This window comes from Apium graveolens, chromosome 10 (assembly GCF_009905375.1).
Source record: "Apium graveolens cultivar Ventura chromosome 10, ASM990537v1, whole genome shotgun sequence".
NCBI lineage: Eukaryota > Viridiplantae > Streptophyta > Magnoliopsida > Apiales > Apiaceae > Apium > Apium graveolens.
Genome location: NC_133656.1, coordinates 197058508 through 197072911, shown reverse-complemented (window position 1 = coordinate 197072911; position 14404 = coordinate 197058508). Strand labels below are relative to the sequence as shown.

Below are 14404 nucleotides of genomic sequence, written 5' to 3'. Positions count from 1 at the left end.
CTTATAATCAACTTATAAATAAAAATAATAATTAACCTAATTTTGACTCATGTGCCTCATGTCAACTTCCGAAATAAGAAATAAACCGGTTCTGGCAAATAAATGTATTCTTTAGAAAAATTATATTCGGTCCCCTGATTTTCATTAAAAATATTAATAATTTCTCTTTTAGTATTTAAATGTCCAACCAAGTTAACTAAGCTTTTGCCACAGCTTTATATTTTTTATTAACAAAATTTTGATAATTTTTAAACTTATATACGTATACAAAATATAATTTCAAATTCCCGAAATCTGTGACTAATTATCACTTCACCCAACATGATAACACAAGAAACACATCAATTTCAAGTTCCTGAAGTCATGTAAGTGCTAAGGGCAACTCCACCCATTTTACACCAATCCAGCAACTCAGGAATTAACATCCAATTTTGCAATTTTTCATCGACATTGATTTATTTGTAATCGACAAATTGATGGACTTTAACCTATCAACTTTTCGTTTAATGGTCTCCAATGGAAGTAAAATAATTATGTTCAATTGTAACAAATCAACTAGAAATTTTCTGCATTTCCACAAACGTATAACCATAAATTACAGTCATCCATATAGATGGTAATCCCAGACTAGTAAGTGTAAACAAAAAAAAAAATATTCACCTACTTCATCAAAAGCTTCATTCTTTAAACTTCTAAAAGTATACAGATGACATAACTGTATCCACCAGTTGTATACACCTGCATACACCAATCTTCTCTTGGTAACAAGATAAGAGGGTTCATGCGGATACCACTCCCCTATTGGGGTATCAAGAAGTCAAGGGTTCAAGTCCCATTGAAGTCACTGTGTGATCTAAATTTCTGAAATTGACAATCAAATGATAATAATGATAATAATAAGAATCAATTATCAAATATTAGTATTATTTCAAATAAACATACATACAGAACAAGTACATGAGGGTTTTTGAAATTCAAATAAGCACGAATAGTCAAAATCTTCAACCACCAATAGTTAGGCCCCAAACCATTGAATAATTTCATCATCTAGAAAAAGGTTTAAATCCTCGTCATCTAGACTTGGATCTGTTATTCCAAGATTAAACGTACTGTCAGAATCTATAAAATTTAACGGCAAGCTACTTGCAGGAGATCCATAATCATTCTGAACAGGTTGAGCTTGCTCATTGCGGAACGTATTTTTCATATAATGATTAAATTCATGTCCAGCTAATGAACCTCTGGTTTGAACTGGTACTGGCATATGGACTCCAGAACTATCTGGCCTAGTCTGGAGTTCATTATTTAGCATATGAGACTGTTGTTCAGCATTCCTAGCAGGAAGGCTGACCGGTGAATTTAGAAAATCATACGGCCTACCTTGACGTAACACATTATTTTCAGCTTCATGATGCAAAGAAGGATAAGAGCCATACACATGAGGCAACACAGATTCCTGAGGCAACACAGATTCCTGATGTACTACGGAATATCCAGATTGTTGAGGTCTTTGAGTGAACTGTTGATTATTAAGCTTATGGCCTAGCATCATCGGATACTGAACAGACCTGTCACCCGAAAAGGTGCTTCTTGCATTTACTTTGGCAGAAGCATGCATGAAGTAATTATTACTGTTCAACTCTGGGACTGGCAACTCCAACTGTCTGCAGGTATCTGTATCAGGAAGACCCAATTCTGCAACCATATCAATTTCATGTTGACTAGAATGTGAATTATTATGTAAAACCAACTGTGCATCACATTGATTTACATCGGTTAAAGGGTTTTGATGCTCATCATTAGGGTCAGTGACTGATAGCACAGCTTGTTGTATAGAAACATTTGATTTTAATTTTCGCCTTTTTCTCTTAGGTTGCTCATCTGCTTGCTCTTTCCCTTGGAGTGGCGGGAATATAATATGAGAAGGAAGCGATGGTTCCACAATCATCTGCTGATCTCTACTTCCATCCTTAGATGAAACGGACCCTAAACAATCTTCAACACCTTCAACATCATAGTCGCTGTCACTACTGTTGGAAGGTTTATTCTTCTGAACATGACCACCTGAAGGTGTCTGAGTGATCCCAGATCCTCCATTTTCACTAACAAGCTGGTGGACGAGGGCTTCCTCTCTACTTAACACCCCTAACCAAATCGAGCTCTCCTTAGCAGTCATCTTATCTTGCAAACATTTTGACTGCCTAATGAGCCTCCTGATCTTTGCAAAATTAGGTGACATATGCTTTATGACAGAGGTAAGCACTGCTACTTTCCACATCTTTTTCAAATCATGTGGCTTCTTATATGGGGGACTCTGGCCCTTTGACAACCCTAGTCGTAGCCACCAATCTTCATGTCCAGATGGCCACCATGGGGGAGGTATCCCTTTCTCTAGTGGATACTTCCTCTGAGGTGGATCACAATGCTGCATCAAAGACGACAACAGAGACCCCAAAGTTGCATCTTGCAAGTCCTGTAGAACACTTTGGGTGTTTCCATTTTCACAACCTACACCCTCAGCTTTCGCAAAATACTCAGCCTCATACTTGAGTATAGCTGCAGGTCCATTCTTGTCAAACTTCACCTTTTCTTTCCACCAAGCTCTAATATTATCCGAAGCTCCACTAACAGCCTTACCCTTCTCAGGAATAATCCCATACACAAATCCTCGAGCTTTGCACACCTCCATAAGCTTCAACATATACTTCAAAATCCCATCTTGAGCTCTTGCCATTTTCTTCCGTCTCGCCTGATCAGTAATCTGCTGCTTATTCTTCTGCTGCTCCGCCACCTGCTGAGCTGCAATTTTCTGTTTTTCTTTAATCCTCTTAAGCTTAATACGGTCTTTCCACATCCGTCTCTCCAAATCTTCGGCTTCAATCTCTTCATCACTAACATCTTTATCCGCTATATTTCCACACCTCAAATCATCACCTTCAACATCAGAACTGTCACCGATCACAATACCACAACCCATTAAACAATTTATCACAATTATACAAAAATCAAATCCCTTTTAACTAAACATCAATAAATCACATTAAAATCCAATCTTTCAACTGAACAAGATCTTTCTTGAAAATCTCATATAAATCAATAACAAGCAAACCCAATTCTCATACAAACATACATATAAATTCAATTGACAAAAAGGGTAACCAAGATTTTCAAGAACCAATACAACAAACAACAAAAAATTAAAAAAGATATGAACTTTATTATTAAATAAAAAATAATAAACATGCATAAAATTGTTAATTAAAAGTGAAAATAAAAGATGGGTTCAGAAAAAAGTAAGAAAAGAACCTGATATCTGCAACAATATCTTCCATCATACCCATGAAATCTATCAATTTGACTCGAACCCTAACAAAGCAAAAATAAAATTATATACAAGATCTTATGTGTGTATTATTTTGTGTGCCAAGTGCAGCGTATCTGGAAAAACAGACAGAGAGGGGTATACTAGTAATTAAAAATTGTTTAATGAGTAAAAAATATAGAGGAAGGAAGGAGAGAGTTAAATTCCTATTTTGACTCTTCGGGTTTTAAGAGTGCGTTTGCTTTTTTGGCATTTGTTTTACACTTGTATTCAACTGCTTGGACTCGTAATATAATTATCTTCTTTATTTTTGTTGATACATAACATATATTTGTGATGTCTAAAAAAATATTTGCTTATAAATCAAATTTGAGAATAAGAATTTTGAGGTAGATGCCGGAAACGTCAAATGAGTCTGTTTGTGTGCGATCTTTGAACGACATGGGGGTGTCTGCTAGTTGAAATGGGGTACGGAGAACATGGATTAAATCGAAATCGGATGGAAATGACATGATATTCAAATAAGGAGGAAATGATTTAATGTCAATTAAGTTCTCGTAGAATTAAGTTCTCGTTCCCGCTAGCTATGATGGCTCAGCCATGATCGCCTACAAGATCATCACCCTACGGCCTTCCAATTTTCCTGGCCTTCAACTCCCTCGATGTCTCATGCCTACTGATGTCTTCTGCCTACGAATGTCCCTTTTTTCCCTCCCAAAGGCAATATAAAGAAGTAGCTGTAGGCTTCCCCTTCAGCCTAACAAAACCTTCAGCTCTATTGTAAGAAGCTGCTGGACACGTGTCATGAAGAGAAAACCGGTCATCCCTTAAAATCTGGAAAGACTGTGACCTTACTCCTTTTGACAACTAATTGTTAATGACTCATCCAAGCTATTATGATTCATCCAAACTATTATAAATAACTTAGCAATGTGTCAAATGGAGAGGAGGACACCCATGCTCACAAAAGCATATAAACACTCTTGAAGAAAGAGAAGAGGAGGAGGGACCAAAAACAAGGACACATACCCAATAAACGTATTGGAAAAATAAATCTTAGCGATAAGAAGAAAATATATGATCAGATAAAATCTTCTAGTGGTGGTTGGATAGTTCCTACGATTCTATCTGGGAAAATCCTACGACCATCACCGCTCATCACTAAATTGTAGTAATTTAAATATATATATATATATATACATATATGTATGTTTGAGATTTCAATTTCCGTTAACCGATTTAAAATTTTAATTTTCGTTAATCAGGATTGAGCTCATTAACCATTAACCAAATTAACACCTAATTTCTATTTCTCCAGTGCTTCTCGTGAATATGTTGCTTTTATGGTTAGAAGTGGAAGATGATACTGGGCGTCAAAAGAAATAATTATGAGCCTATTTGACTTATCAAATAAATAATTTATAAGTAGAGTATATTTTTAACAATGCGTGTAAAGAGCACAAAAATACATGTGTTGGTTATAGTCCCAATAAGGCCCATTGAACGAATGCCCATTAAGCGGTTAAGTTATCGGGCCGAAGGACCTCCAGGCCCGCGTAACGAAGGCCCACGGAAACTCAGGCCGAGGCCCACTACTCGCGGACCGTTGGACAGAACAAGGGACATAACGCCCCCTTTTCCCTCCCTCCTTAATGATTTATAACGGATTGGCATTCATTGCAGGATTGGGTATAAAAATCCTTGCGAAGTAAGACAAAATAGATACATTCTCAACACTCTACTTCTCTTGTATTACTACCCTAATTTTACAGCCAGATTCTGATTCTCACACTGGAGGTGAATCGGGGGTACAAACCCTCGCATTCTCTTCACTTTCAGGTACGGCCGAAGCCATCTTCAATCCAGCCGAAACCTGTTCATACGACCGAAAGGATCTGGGCGTAACATTTGGCGCCGTCTGTGGGAAATACGAGAGTTACAAGTTGGGAAGACTATGACAGAAATTCCTGAGCACTCACCGCCACCTGGTTTCACCGATAAAGGACAACCATCCTCCCTAGTCGACGAAGACGGGGTTATCACGCTAACCCCTGAAGAAGAGGCCTTACTCCTAAAGATCCGGGCGGAAAAAGCCGCGGAGAAGGTTAAGACCAAAGTTGATCAGATTGACAAAGAAGCGGAAGCGCGAGCCAAGAAAAGAGAAGCCGATGCGCTCCGGCTGAAAGCCCTGCAACTGCAGAGGGAGGAAATTGAACTGCAAGAGCAAGCCTTGAGGGAAGCGATGCGGGCCGAAGAAACCGGCAGAGCACATAAAGATAGAAGGGAACGTAGGGCGTATGATGAAGAAGATGAGTCTGACTCTGATTCGCATCCCCGAAGGAAGAGGGCTAAGCAACCCTACTCTTCCGATTCAGATGAAGAGCCCGATGGATCCCGCCTCAGGCTCAATCGCTTAGAGAAGGCCCTGTTTGGTGATAGGAGGCCCGATCGAGAACCTGTTGTAACACAAGAGATTGAACTGTACCGACCCCCTCCGGGCGAAGAGAGACAATTCCCCAAGATGAGCGAGTTCAACGGGAAAGGGGACCTCGAGGACCACTGTGAAAAGTATGAACTTCTGATGGTTAGGATGGGCCACAACGATATCATGTTGTGCAAAATGTTCAAGACTTATCACAAAGGGTCTGCCTCGATGTGGTACAAATCCCTGAAGCGTCGGTCCATCGGGTCTTACGAGCAGTTGAAGAGGAAATTCTTAAAGTACTACTCGCACCTGTGCCGAAAGGCGAAGGATACCGAAGCCTTGGTCCATTGTCGGCAGAGGGCGAATGAAGAGCTGGGGGATTATCTCGCTAGGTTCAAGGAAGAAGCGGGGATGGTCACCAATCTGGATAAAATCAAAGCAATGGGCTTCCTAACGGCGGGGCTAGACCCCTATAAAGGTAAAAAGCTTCGCTCATCTCTTTACGATTTTCCCCCAAAATCCCTAAATGATATATATGTAAGAGGCGAGAATATTCTCCGTAAGATGGAAAGTATTGGGGGATATAAAGACTAAAGAAGGGACGACTGATCAAAGCGAGCCGACAGATTTGAGGGCTCAAGATTAGGATCTGACCGGAGGGATAGCAGAAAGGAAGGAAGGAATCAGATCGTGGGGCCGAACGACGTCGAGATAGAGATTCGGCCGTGTTCACTCCTTTAAATGTGCCGATCTCCAAGATTCTCCATGAGATAAAGGGAAAACCATGATTCGTTCGCCCTGCCAAGATGAAAGTCCCGAACCACAAGAAAAATCCCGATAAGTATTGTGACTATCACAGGGACAAGGGGCATAACACTGATGAATGCTATCACCTCAAGAAGCTCATTGAGCGCATGATCAAAGACGGCAAGCTTAATCAGTTCATCCGAGATCTGAGAGATAGATTGGGGCCGAAGGAGAACCCAGAGGAGGAAGTAGAGGCCGATGAGCCAGAGCAAAGGGACAGGATACGGGGCGAAGTGAAAACTATATCCGGGGGAAGCATCCTGGATAAGGATAGCAAGACAGCAAAGAAGAAGTACGCCCGACAGGTGTGCAATCTGTATCAGTTCGGACAGGCAAAGCCCCACATGCCCATGACCTTCAGCACTGAAGACTATGAGGATGTCATTCGCCCACACGAGGACCCTCTGATCATCAATCCTATCATCGGGCAGAACAAGATATGGAAAGTGATGGTGGATACGGCAGCTCGGCCAATATGCTATTCCACAAAACCTACTGTAAGATGAACTTGGCGGGAGAGCAACTAGAGCCCTGTAACGAGGCTCCCCTTTATGCCATCGGAGGACATCCTATTCAGTTTAAAGGAACGATTACTCTTCCGGTCCTCCTGGGCAAGTTGCCATATACCGCCGAGAAGCTGGTGAATTTCTATGTGGTTCGGATTGAAAGCCCGTACAATGCAATATTTGGCAGGCCCTTCTTATCAACTTTCGAAGCAGTGGAGTCTATACCCCACCTCAAACTCAAGTTCCCAACTGAAAAAGGGGTAGGAGAAATGAGGGGCGATCAGAAAACCGCCCGAATCATAATGCTCGAAGTCCTTGAGAAGGATCAGGAATATGAAGGACCGGACGGAACCGGGAAGAAGAAGCGGGCAGAGTCCGAACCCAGCGGAAGCAGGGAAACATTGAACATTGAGTTGGAGAAATTTGGGGCTGATCTCTCAAGCCCAATTGCCGAACCCGCAGCAGAAACCGAAGAAGTGGAATTGTATGCGGGACATTCGAGAAAGATGGTCCGAATTGGAAAAAATATGGGGGCGGATCTGAAGGCGAAGGTAATAGCTGTCATCCGGCAATACCATGATGTGTTCGCCTGGGGGCCCGAAGATATGCCCGGATTGGATCCCAAGACGGCAACGCACTGCTTGAATGTGCAGCCTGAGGCCAAGCCGGTAAAGCAGAAGAAGAGGACGTTTGCAGTCGAACGACAGAAGGTAATAGAAGCCGAAGTGGAAAAACTTTTAGAAGCCAAATTTATCGAGGAGATCAAGTATCCTGACTGGCTAGCCAATGTGGTGGTCGTGAAAAAGTCGAATGGGAAATGGAGGATGTGCGTGGATTACACTGACCTCAACAAAGCATGTCTGAAGGATCACTACCCTTTGCCTAACATCGACCAACTAATAGACGCAACGGTAGGATATGAGGTACTTAGTTTTTTGGACGCTTTTTCTGGTTATCATCAAATTGCTATGAATGATAGGGATGTGCCCAAGACAGCGTTCATAACTCCGAAGGGGACTTATGCTTATATTAAAATGCTCTTCGGACTGAAGAACGCTGGAGCCACATTCCAGCGAATGGTGAACAAGGTCTTTAAAGAGCAGATCGGGAGGAACATGGAAGCATACGTGGATGATATGATAATGAAGTCACTATTCCGAGATCATGCCGAAGACTTAAAGGAATGCTTCGAAACTCTCCGAAAGAACAACATGAGGATCAATCCAAACAAATGTACCTTCGGAGTCTCTAGTGGAAAGTTTCTCAGGTACATGGTCAGCGCCCGGGGAATAGAGGCGAACCCGGAGAAGATCAAAATAGTTATCAATATGGAACCTCCCAAATGCATCAGAGATATACAGAAATTGACGGGCCGGCTCGCCAAACTTCGGCGTTTCATTTCCCGGTCAGCCGAGAAAACACTTCCCTTCTTCGCCGTGCTCAAAGGGTCAAAGAATTTTGAGTGGGGGCCCGAATGCCAAAAGGCGTTCGAAGAAGTAAAAGAATATTTGACGAAGGCACCACTCTTGATGAGGCCCGATCCGAAGAAAACTCTTCAGCTTTATCTAGCTGTATCCGACAGAACTCTGGGGGCCGTCCTTGTGAAAAATTATGAAGGTAATCAACATCCTGTGTTTTACGTGTCCCATGTCCTCAAGGACGCAGAGACAAGGTACCCCAACGCCGAAAAATTCGCATATGGGTTGGTTATGGCCTCCCGAAAATTGTGACATTATTTCCAAGGCTGGACGGTCCAAGTTGTCACCAGCCAACCTCTGAAGAAAATTTTGACTAGGCCCGAAGCCTCTGGGAGAGTCGTAGCATGGTCCATCGAACTCGGGGAATTTGATCTCGAATACGTTCCCCGAACGGCAATTAAGGCCCAGGCTTTGGCCGACTTTATGGTTGAGTGCACATTCTCGGGTCCGAAGGATCTTTCGCCTGATGAACAACTAATCCGGATCCCAGGAAAGTGGAAGCTCTTCGTAGATGGGTCGGTAGCCGGAAAAAAGTGTGGGGCCGACTTGATCCTCTCCAGCCCCGAGGGATTTGAAATATGCCAAGCTATAAGGTTCGACTTCCCCTTGACAAATAATGAGGCCGAATATGAGGCCCTCCTCGCAGGAATGAAGCTTGCCCGAAGTCTCGAGGCGAAGCACCTAAGGGCCTTCAGCGACTCCATGTTGGTCGTGAAATACTTCACGGGGGAGTATGAACAAAGGGATCCCCGAACAAAAGCCTATGCTGCCAAGGTACGTGATGCTTCTTTACCATTTGAAACCTTTGAACTAAGTCAAATTGGCAGAGAGAACAATTCTGGGGCAGATGCCCTTTCCAGGCTAGCTTCGGCCGAGACACAAAACTTAACTGGTTCCATTTACCTCACCGAAGCCAAGACGCCTTCGATCGAGAAGAAATAATGGAGATTCACCAGGGGAGCGACTGGATGACCCCCCTCAGGAACTTTTTGGAGAAATGCATTCTACCACCCGGCCGAAAGGATGCGCTGAAAATTAAATACAGAGCATCGAGCTACACTATAATCAATGGGCGGATGTATCGCCGATCAGTCAGTCAACCCCTTCTGCGCTGTTTGAACAACGAAGAACAGCAACAGGCTTTGGAGGCAGTACACGAAGGAATTTGCGGCGAGCACCTGGCTGGTCGGTCGCTCGCCTTTAAAATTCTGCGGCAGGGATTCTTCTGGCTCACTCTGAAGGCAGACGCCATCGACTATGCAAAAAGATGTGTACAATGCCAGCTGTTCTCCCATGTCCCGAAGCAGCCTCCAGAAGAAATGACCTATGTACTAAGCCCAATTCCATTCGCCGTATGGGCCGTGGATATAGTTGGCATACTGCCCACTAGCACGAAGTAAGCGAAATACTGCATAATCGCCATCGACTACATGACCAAATGGGTCGAAGCCCGTCCTCTATCGTCCATAACCGAAGAAGCCGCTAAAAAGTTCTTCTTGGAGCAGGTCATTCTCCGGTTTGGCATTCCGAAAACCTGCATCTCAGATAATGGAACTCAATTCATTGGAAACAAATTCCGCAAGTTTCTGCACCACTTCGGAATTGAACAGAAATTTAGCTCAGTCGCCCACCCGCAAGGAAATGGGGCAATCGAGGCGGCGAACAAAGTGATATTTCGGGGAATCAAGAAGAGGTTGGGCGAGGAAAAAGGAAGATGGGCAGAAGAACTCCCTTGGATCTTATGGGCCTACCAAACCACCCCCCGGACATCGACCGGAGAAACTCCTTTTAGAATGGCTTACGGCACCGAGGCCCTAGTTCCTGTTGAAGTGGGCTTGGAATCATACTGAACCGAGACCTACAATATGGAAACTAATAGCTTCGGATTGAAGGTGAACGTAGACTTGCTGGAGGAAGAAAGAGAAGCCGCACATCAAAGGAATATGAGGTATTTACTGCAAGCGGCACAGCACTATGACTCCAATGTGAAGAAAAGGGCCTTCAGAGTAGGAGACCTAGTACTAAGGGAGTTGGCCGCATCTATGCTGGCCAAACAAGGAAAGCTCCAGCCGAACTGGGAAGGGCCTTACAAAGTGACTGAAGTCGTTCGCCCCGGAACCTATAAGCTCGAAACATTGTCAGGCGAATCAATCAAAAATACTTGGCATGCCAGTCACCTTCGAAAATTTTATCAGTAAGAAATTTCTTAAAAGCTTGTATTTCAATTATATGTGAAAAATGTAAGCAATCTGATTAAATAAAGATGCATTTCCTGTCAAAATTTCTTTATTTATACGTGCTGCGGCCGACCGAGTATTATCTGAGGCGGTCCCGAAGAGGATAAACCCATCGGTCGCCGCCCTTGTCTAATTTGTTAATTAAAAGACATAAGGGGAAATCGCCCAAAAATCGAACATCACTACGCTATTATAACAACTTGAAATTGGTAAACACGAATTAAGGGCCTTAAGGGGCAATCCTGGAATAACGCCCTATCATTCGTCTTCCCTTAATCACTATTAAAAAGGTCTAAGGAACCTCTGTCCCGGGGCGATCAAAAGAAGAACATGGTCCTTCGGCCTCACTCAGGTATTGAAAATTAAACCAAAAACCGGGCTCAGGGGCGATCCGAAGAAGGCCTCCACTTGGACGAACGAACAATAACCTGCTGATCTAGGGGCAATCGCTTACAGATCAGCACCCATGTTCCCTCGCCTGAATTCAGTAAAAGGATTAACAGCCCGAACTCACCTTCGACCTTTAACCTTTGGGGCCTTGAGGGGTAGTAAGGCAGTAATTCATTAAGATCGTTGAGGTGGATGAAGCCGAAGATACAATTCATTTTATTATCAAAATTGTTGAGGCAGATAAAGCCAAAAATACAATTCGATAAGATCGTTGAGGCGAATGAAGCCAGAGATACGATTCATTTTATTATTGTTGTTGTTAAGGAAGATAAAGCCGAAGATACAATTCGATAATTTCATTAAGGCAAATGAATAAGCCGAAGATACGATTCATTTTATCCAAATTATTAAAATTGTTTAGGCGAAAGAAGCCAGAGATACGATTCATTTCGTAAGATTGTTAAGGCGAACGAAGCCAAAGATACAATTCATTTTGTAAGATTGTTAAGGCGAACGAAGCCAAAGATACAATTCATTTTTCGTTAAGGCACCAATAATGCCGAAGGCTAGTTAAATTACAAAGAGTACCAACTACAAGTACCAATTACAAAGAGTACCGATTACAAAAAATAGAAATACAGGAAGACGAACGAAGAATGCCGCTACAAGAATTGGGTACGACCATGGAAATACCAACGAAAAACTTCGCAACAAGATCATCTTCCGTCATATCAAGCACCTCAGTGCTGAAGGTTTAGGCTTGAGGGTCTTCATCCGAGAGCTCTTCGTCTTTGCCGGAGGAGACAGGAGGGACTTCGACTGCTGGACGGCCGATAGGATCCTCCAGGCTGTCGTCCATCAACTGGTTATAGTCCCAGTTCAGGCCATGGGCCTTCTCCAGGACATAATCAGCACCGAACTGGAAACAGCGTTCCTCCGTCCGGTTCAGCTGCTTCTGCTTCTTCCGAAGCTCCTTTCGGGACCTCTTCAGATGGACGTTCCGATGGGAGATCCTCCGATTCGCCCTCTCCAGCTCGGTCTCCAGCCGAGATCTATCCTTCTTCAGCTCAGCGGCTTCGACCTCGTTCTGGGCTTTCACCCGTACAAGTTCCTCCTCGACCGCCGTAGCCCTCCTCTCCAACTCCTTCACCTCGACCATGCGAGTCTCCATATCCTTAACCTTATCCTCCACGACTACGACCCAAGGGGCAGCCTGCAAAAGGACGATAAAAACATTACTAAAAGATGCCGAAAGGAAAAAAATGGAAGAAAAATAGAAAGATTAAAAACGTACCAAGGACAGGAAGGACAGAAGCTCCGTGCAGGCTTCGGTAGCAGAGGCCGAAGCAAAGGTCGGATGATCGACCGGGAGCTGAAGGCCATGGCAGAGATCCGAAGCCACCTCCTTCGTGGATTGCCGGGCTGGATACACAGTATGGTCGGACGTGAGCACGCCCCACCCCGGGAGATAAGAGCGCATAATCCCCTCCTTGCTCCGGGTCCTCTTGGAAGGGTTCCCCTCTCCCATGTACTCCAGATCGTCCCCCTCCTCGGCCTCAGAGGCCACTCGAGATTGACGGGGCGACGAAGGCTTCTCGGTCTGGGTCCTTTCGCCTGTGCCCTCCGAGGGATCGGGCGTAGCCCCTTTATCGGCAGCCTTCTTCGCCGCCTCTTCGGCCGCCCACTTCTCGGCCGCCCTGGCCTTCTTTCTCTCGATCAGAGCCTCCCTGGAAGACACTGAAATAAGAAGGGAAAACCAGTCAGTCCAAGCATATATATAATCGAATGCATAACAAGAAAAAGCAAATACAGGTGCTGGGACAAAACTAAAGAAGAGACCAAGGAAGAAGTTTTGTTACCCCCACCCCACAAGCTGAAGAGCCAGTCCTTGTCCCGAAACTCTCCGGGACCCAGCTTCTTCACATTGACGTCCACCAACGTCGTGTAATTTTCCTTCTCCTCCAAGGTTAAGCTCGGCATGAGAAGCAGTGCGGAGTTTACATCCCGCCAAACCGACATGGTCGCCAACCCTGGACCACTCACATAGCACCAATGAGTGTGAGTGGATTTATTGTTCGAATTGGTCGCCGTCCAATCAGGTCGCCCTGCCCGACGGGGGTGTAAAAACCAACACTCTTTGGATTCCTCCTAAAATCATAGTGATACCAGAATAGGCGAGTGCTGGGTGCGATCCCGGCGTGAAGACACCTGTTCCGAAAACAGTTGATATGGATGAACCCGTTCGGGTCCATCTGACCGATGGCGATGCCCATCTGGAAGAAGAGGTGCTTAATCAGCTTCGACGGTGGCACTCTTAAGCCACATTTGAAGGCCGCCTTCGAAATCCCTACGGCGCAGCCTTCATATCCGTCCGGTACCCCGGGAGTGTCGTAGATTCTTTCACCCTCTCTCGGCGCGTACAGCCAACAAAGCCCTCGGGGGATAGAGTAATCATCATACATCTGAACTACGCGCCCTTTCGTCAGTTCAGATCTATTATTAGTTGCGGGATAGTCGGCAGCCGAACCGTATAGGGCCCGTCCCGTCCGCTCGGGGCGAATGGAAGACGTTCCCACCAAGCTGTTGGATAAGGGGTCCCAAGAATCTGGGGGACGGTCTGCTCGGTCCATGTCCCTGTATCAGGAACAGAGAGACATTAGTCCATGTACTCGGATTAGCAGATAAAAGAAAAAGTAAACACCCGAGTACACGTCCCAGGACCGAACGAACCAGAACCCCGGAGGCTGTTTCCGAAGGCTGCTCCTGAGCCAAGCCCACTCGAAGGATATTCTTACCTACAGAGCCTTTCGCAAACATCACTCCAGACCACCTGTTTAAGCCCTGGGTCGGCTCCCGAAGGGCGTTCTAAAACCAAGAAATCCCGAAGAACGTTCTTGGTCAGAAAACGCCTCGCATGCCATCTTTAAACCCTTGGGGCCTCCTCAGAATTGGTAAAACCCAGAAACCTATATTACCTACCCAGAAATACCCAAAACCCCCAGAAAAACGTAATGGCACAACGCACAAGACTCAGGAAAAACTCCATGAACCCAGAATAAACCCACAGTCCACATACAAACTCCCTAAAACACAGAAAACTAGCATGCAAATTCAAAATTGGGAAACAAGAAAAGAGACTTACTTATTTGGAGATGTTCTTGGATTGAAATGGGATGATTGGGGAAGATGGAGTTGCTGTTGCCCATGATTCAGAGATTCACCGCAATTTGTCACTGTGT

General features: G+C 44.4%; 4 protein-coding genes across 4 annotated transcripts; 2 read left to right on the top strand and 2 right to left on the bottom strand.

Annotated features, from left to right (window-relative positions):
- Window positions 1–885: 885 nt before the first annotated feature.
- LOC141690184 (ETHYLENE INSENSITIVE 3-like 3 protein) lies at window positions 886–4280 on the bottom strand. The gene is made up of 2 exons (XM_074494860.1): window positions 3307–4280; window positions 886–2948 (listed from the first exon to the last, which is right to left on the bottom strand). The coding sequence occupies exons 1-2, from the start codon at window positions 3339–3341 to the stop codon at window positions 1016–1018; spliced, it is 1968 nt and encodes a 655-aa protein (XP_074350961.1). The 5' UTR covers window positions 3342–4280; the 3' UTR covers window positions 886–1015.
- A 2273-nt stretch (window positions 4281–6553) lies between these two features.
- Window positions 6554–7060, top strand: LOC141691561 (uncharacterized). Its single transcript, XM_074496291.1, has one exon. The coding sequence runs from the start codon at window positions 6554–6556 to the stop codon at window positions 7058–7060; it is 507 nt and encodes a 168-aa protein (XP_074352392.1).
- A 2419-nt stretch (window positions 7061–9479) lies between these two features.
- On the top strand, window positions 9480–9938 carry LOC141691560 (uncharacterized). The gene has a single exon (XM_074496290.1). The coding sequence runs from the start codon at window positions 9480–9482 to the stop codon at window positions 9936–9938; it is 459 nt and encodes a 152-aa protein (XP_074352391.1).
- Window positions 9939–11646: 1708 nt separating this feature from the next.
- LOC141691559 (uncharacterized) lies at window positions 11647–13795 on the bottom strand. Its single transcript, XM_074496289.1, has 4 exons — window positions 13404–13795; window positions 13076–13195; window positions 12460–12991; window positions 11647–12378 (listed from the first exon to the last, which is right to left on the bottom strand). Exons 1-4 carry the CDS (start codon window positions 13793–13795, stop codon window positions 11920–11922), a joined length of 1503 nt encoding a protein of 500 aa, XP_074352390.1. The 3' UTR covers window positions 11647–11919.
- Window positions 13796–14404: the final 609 nt, after the last annotated feature.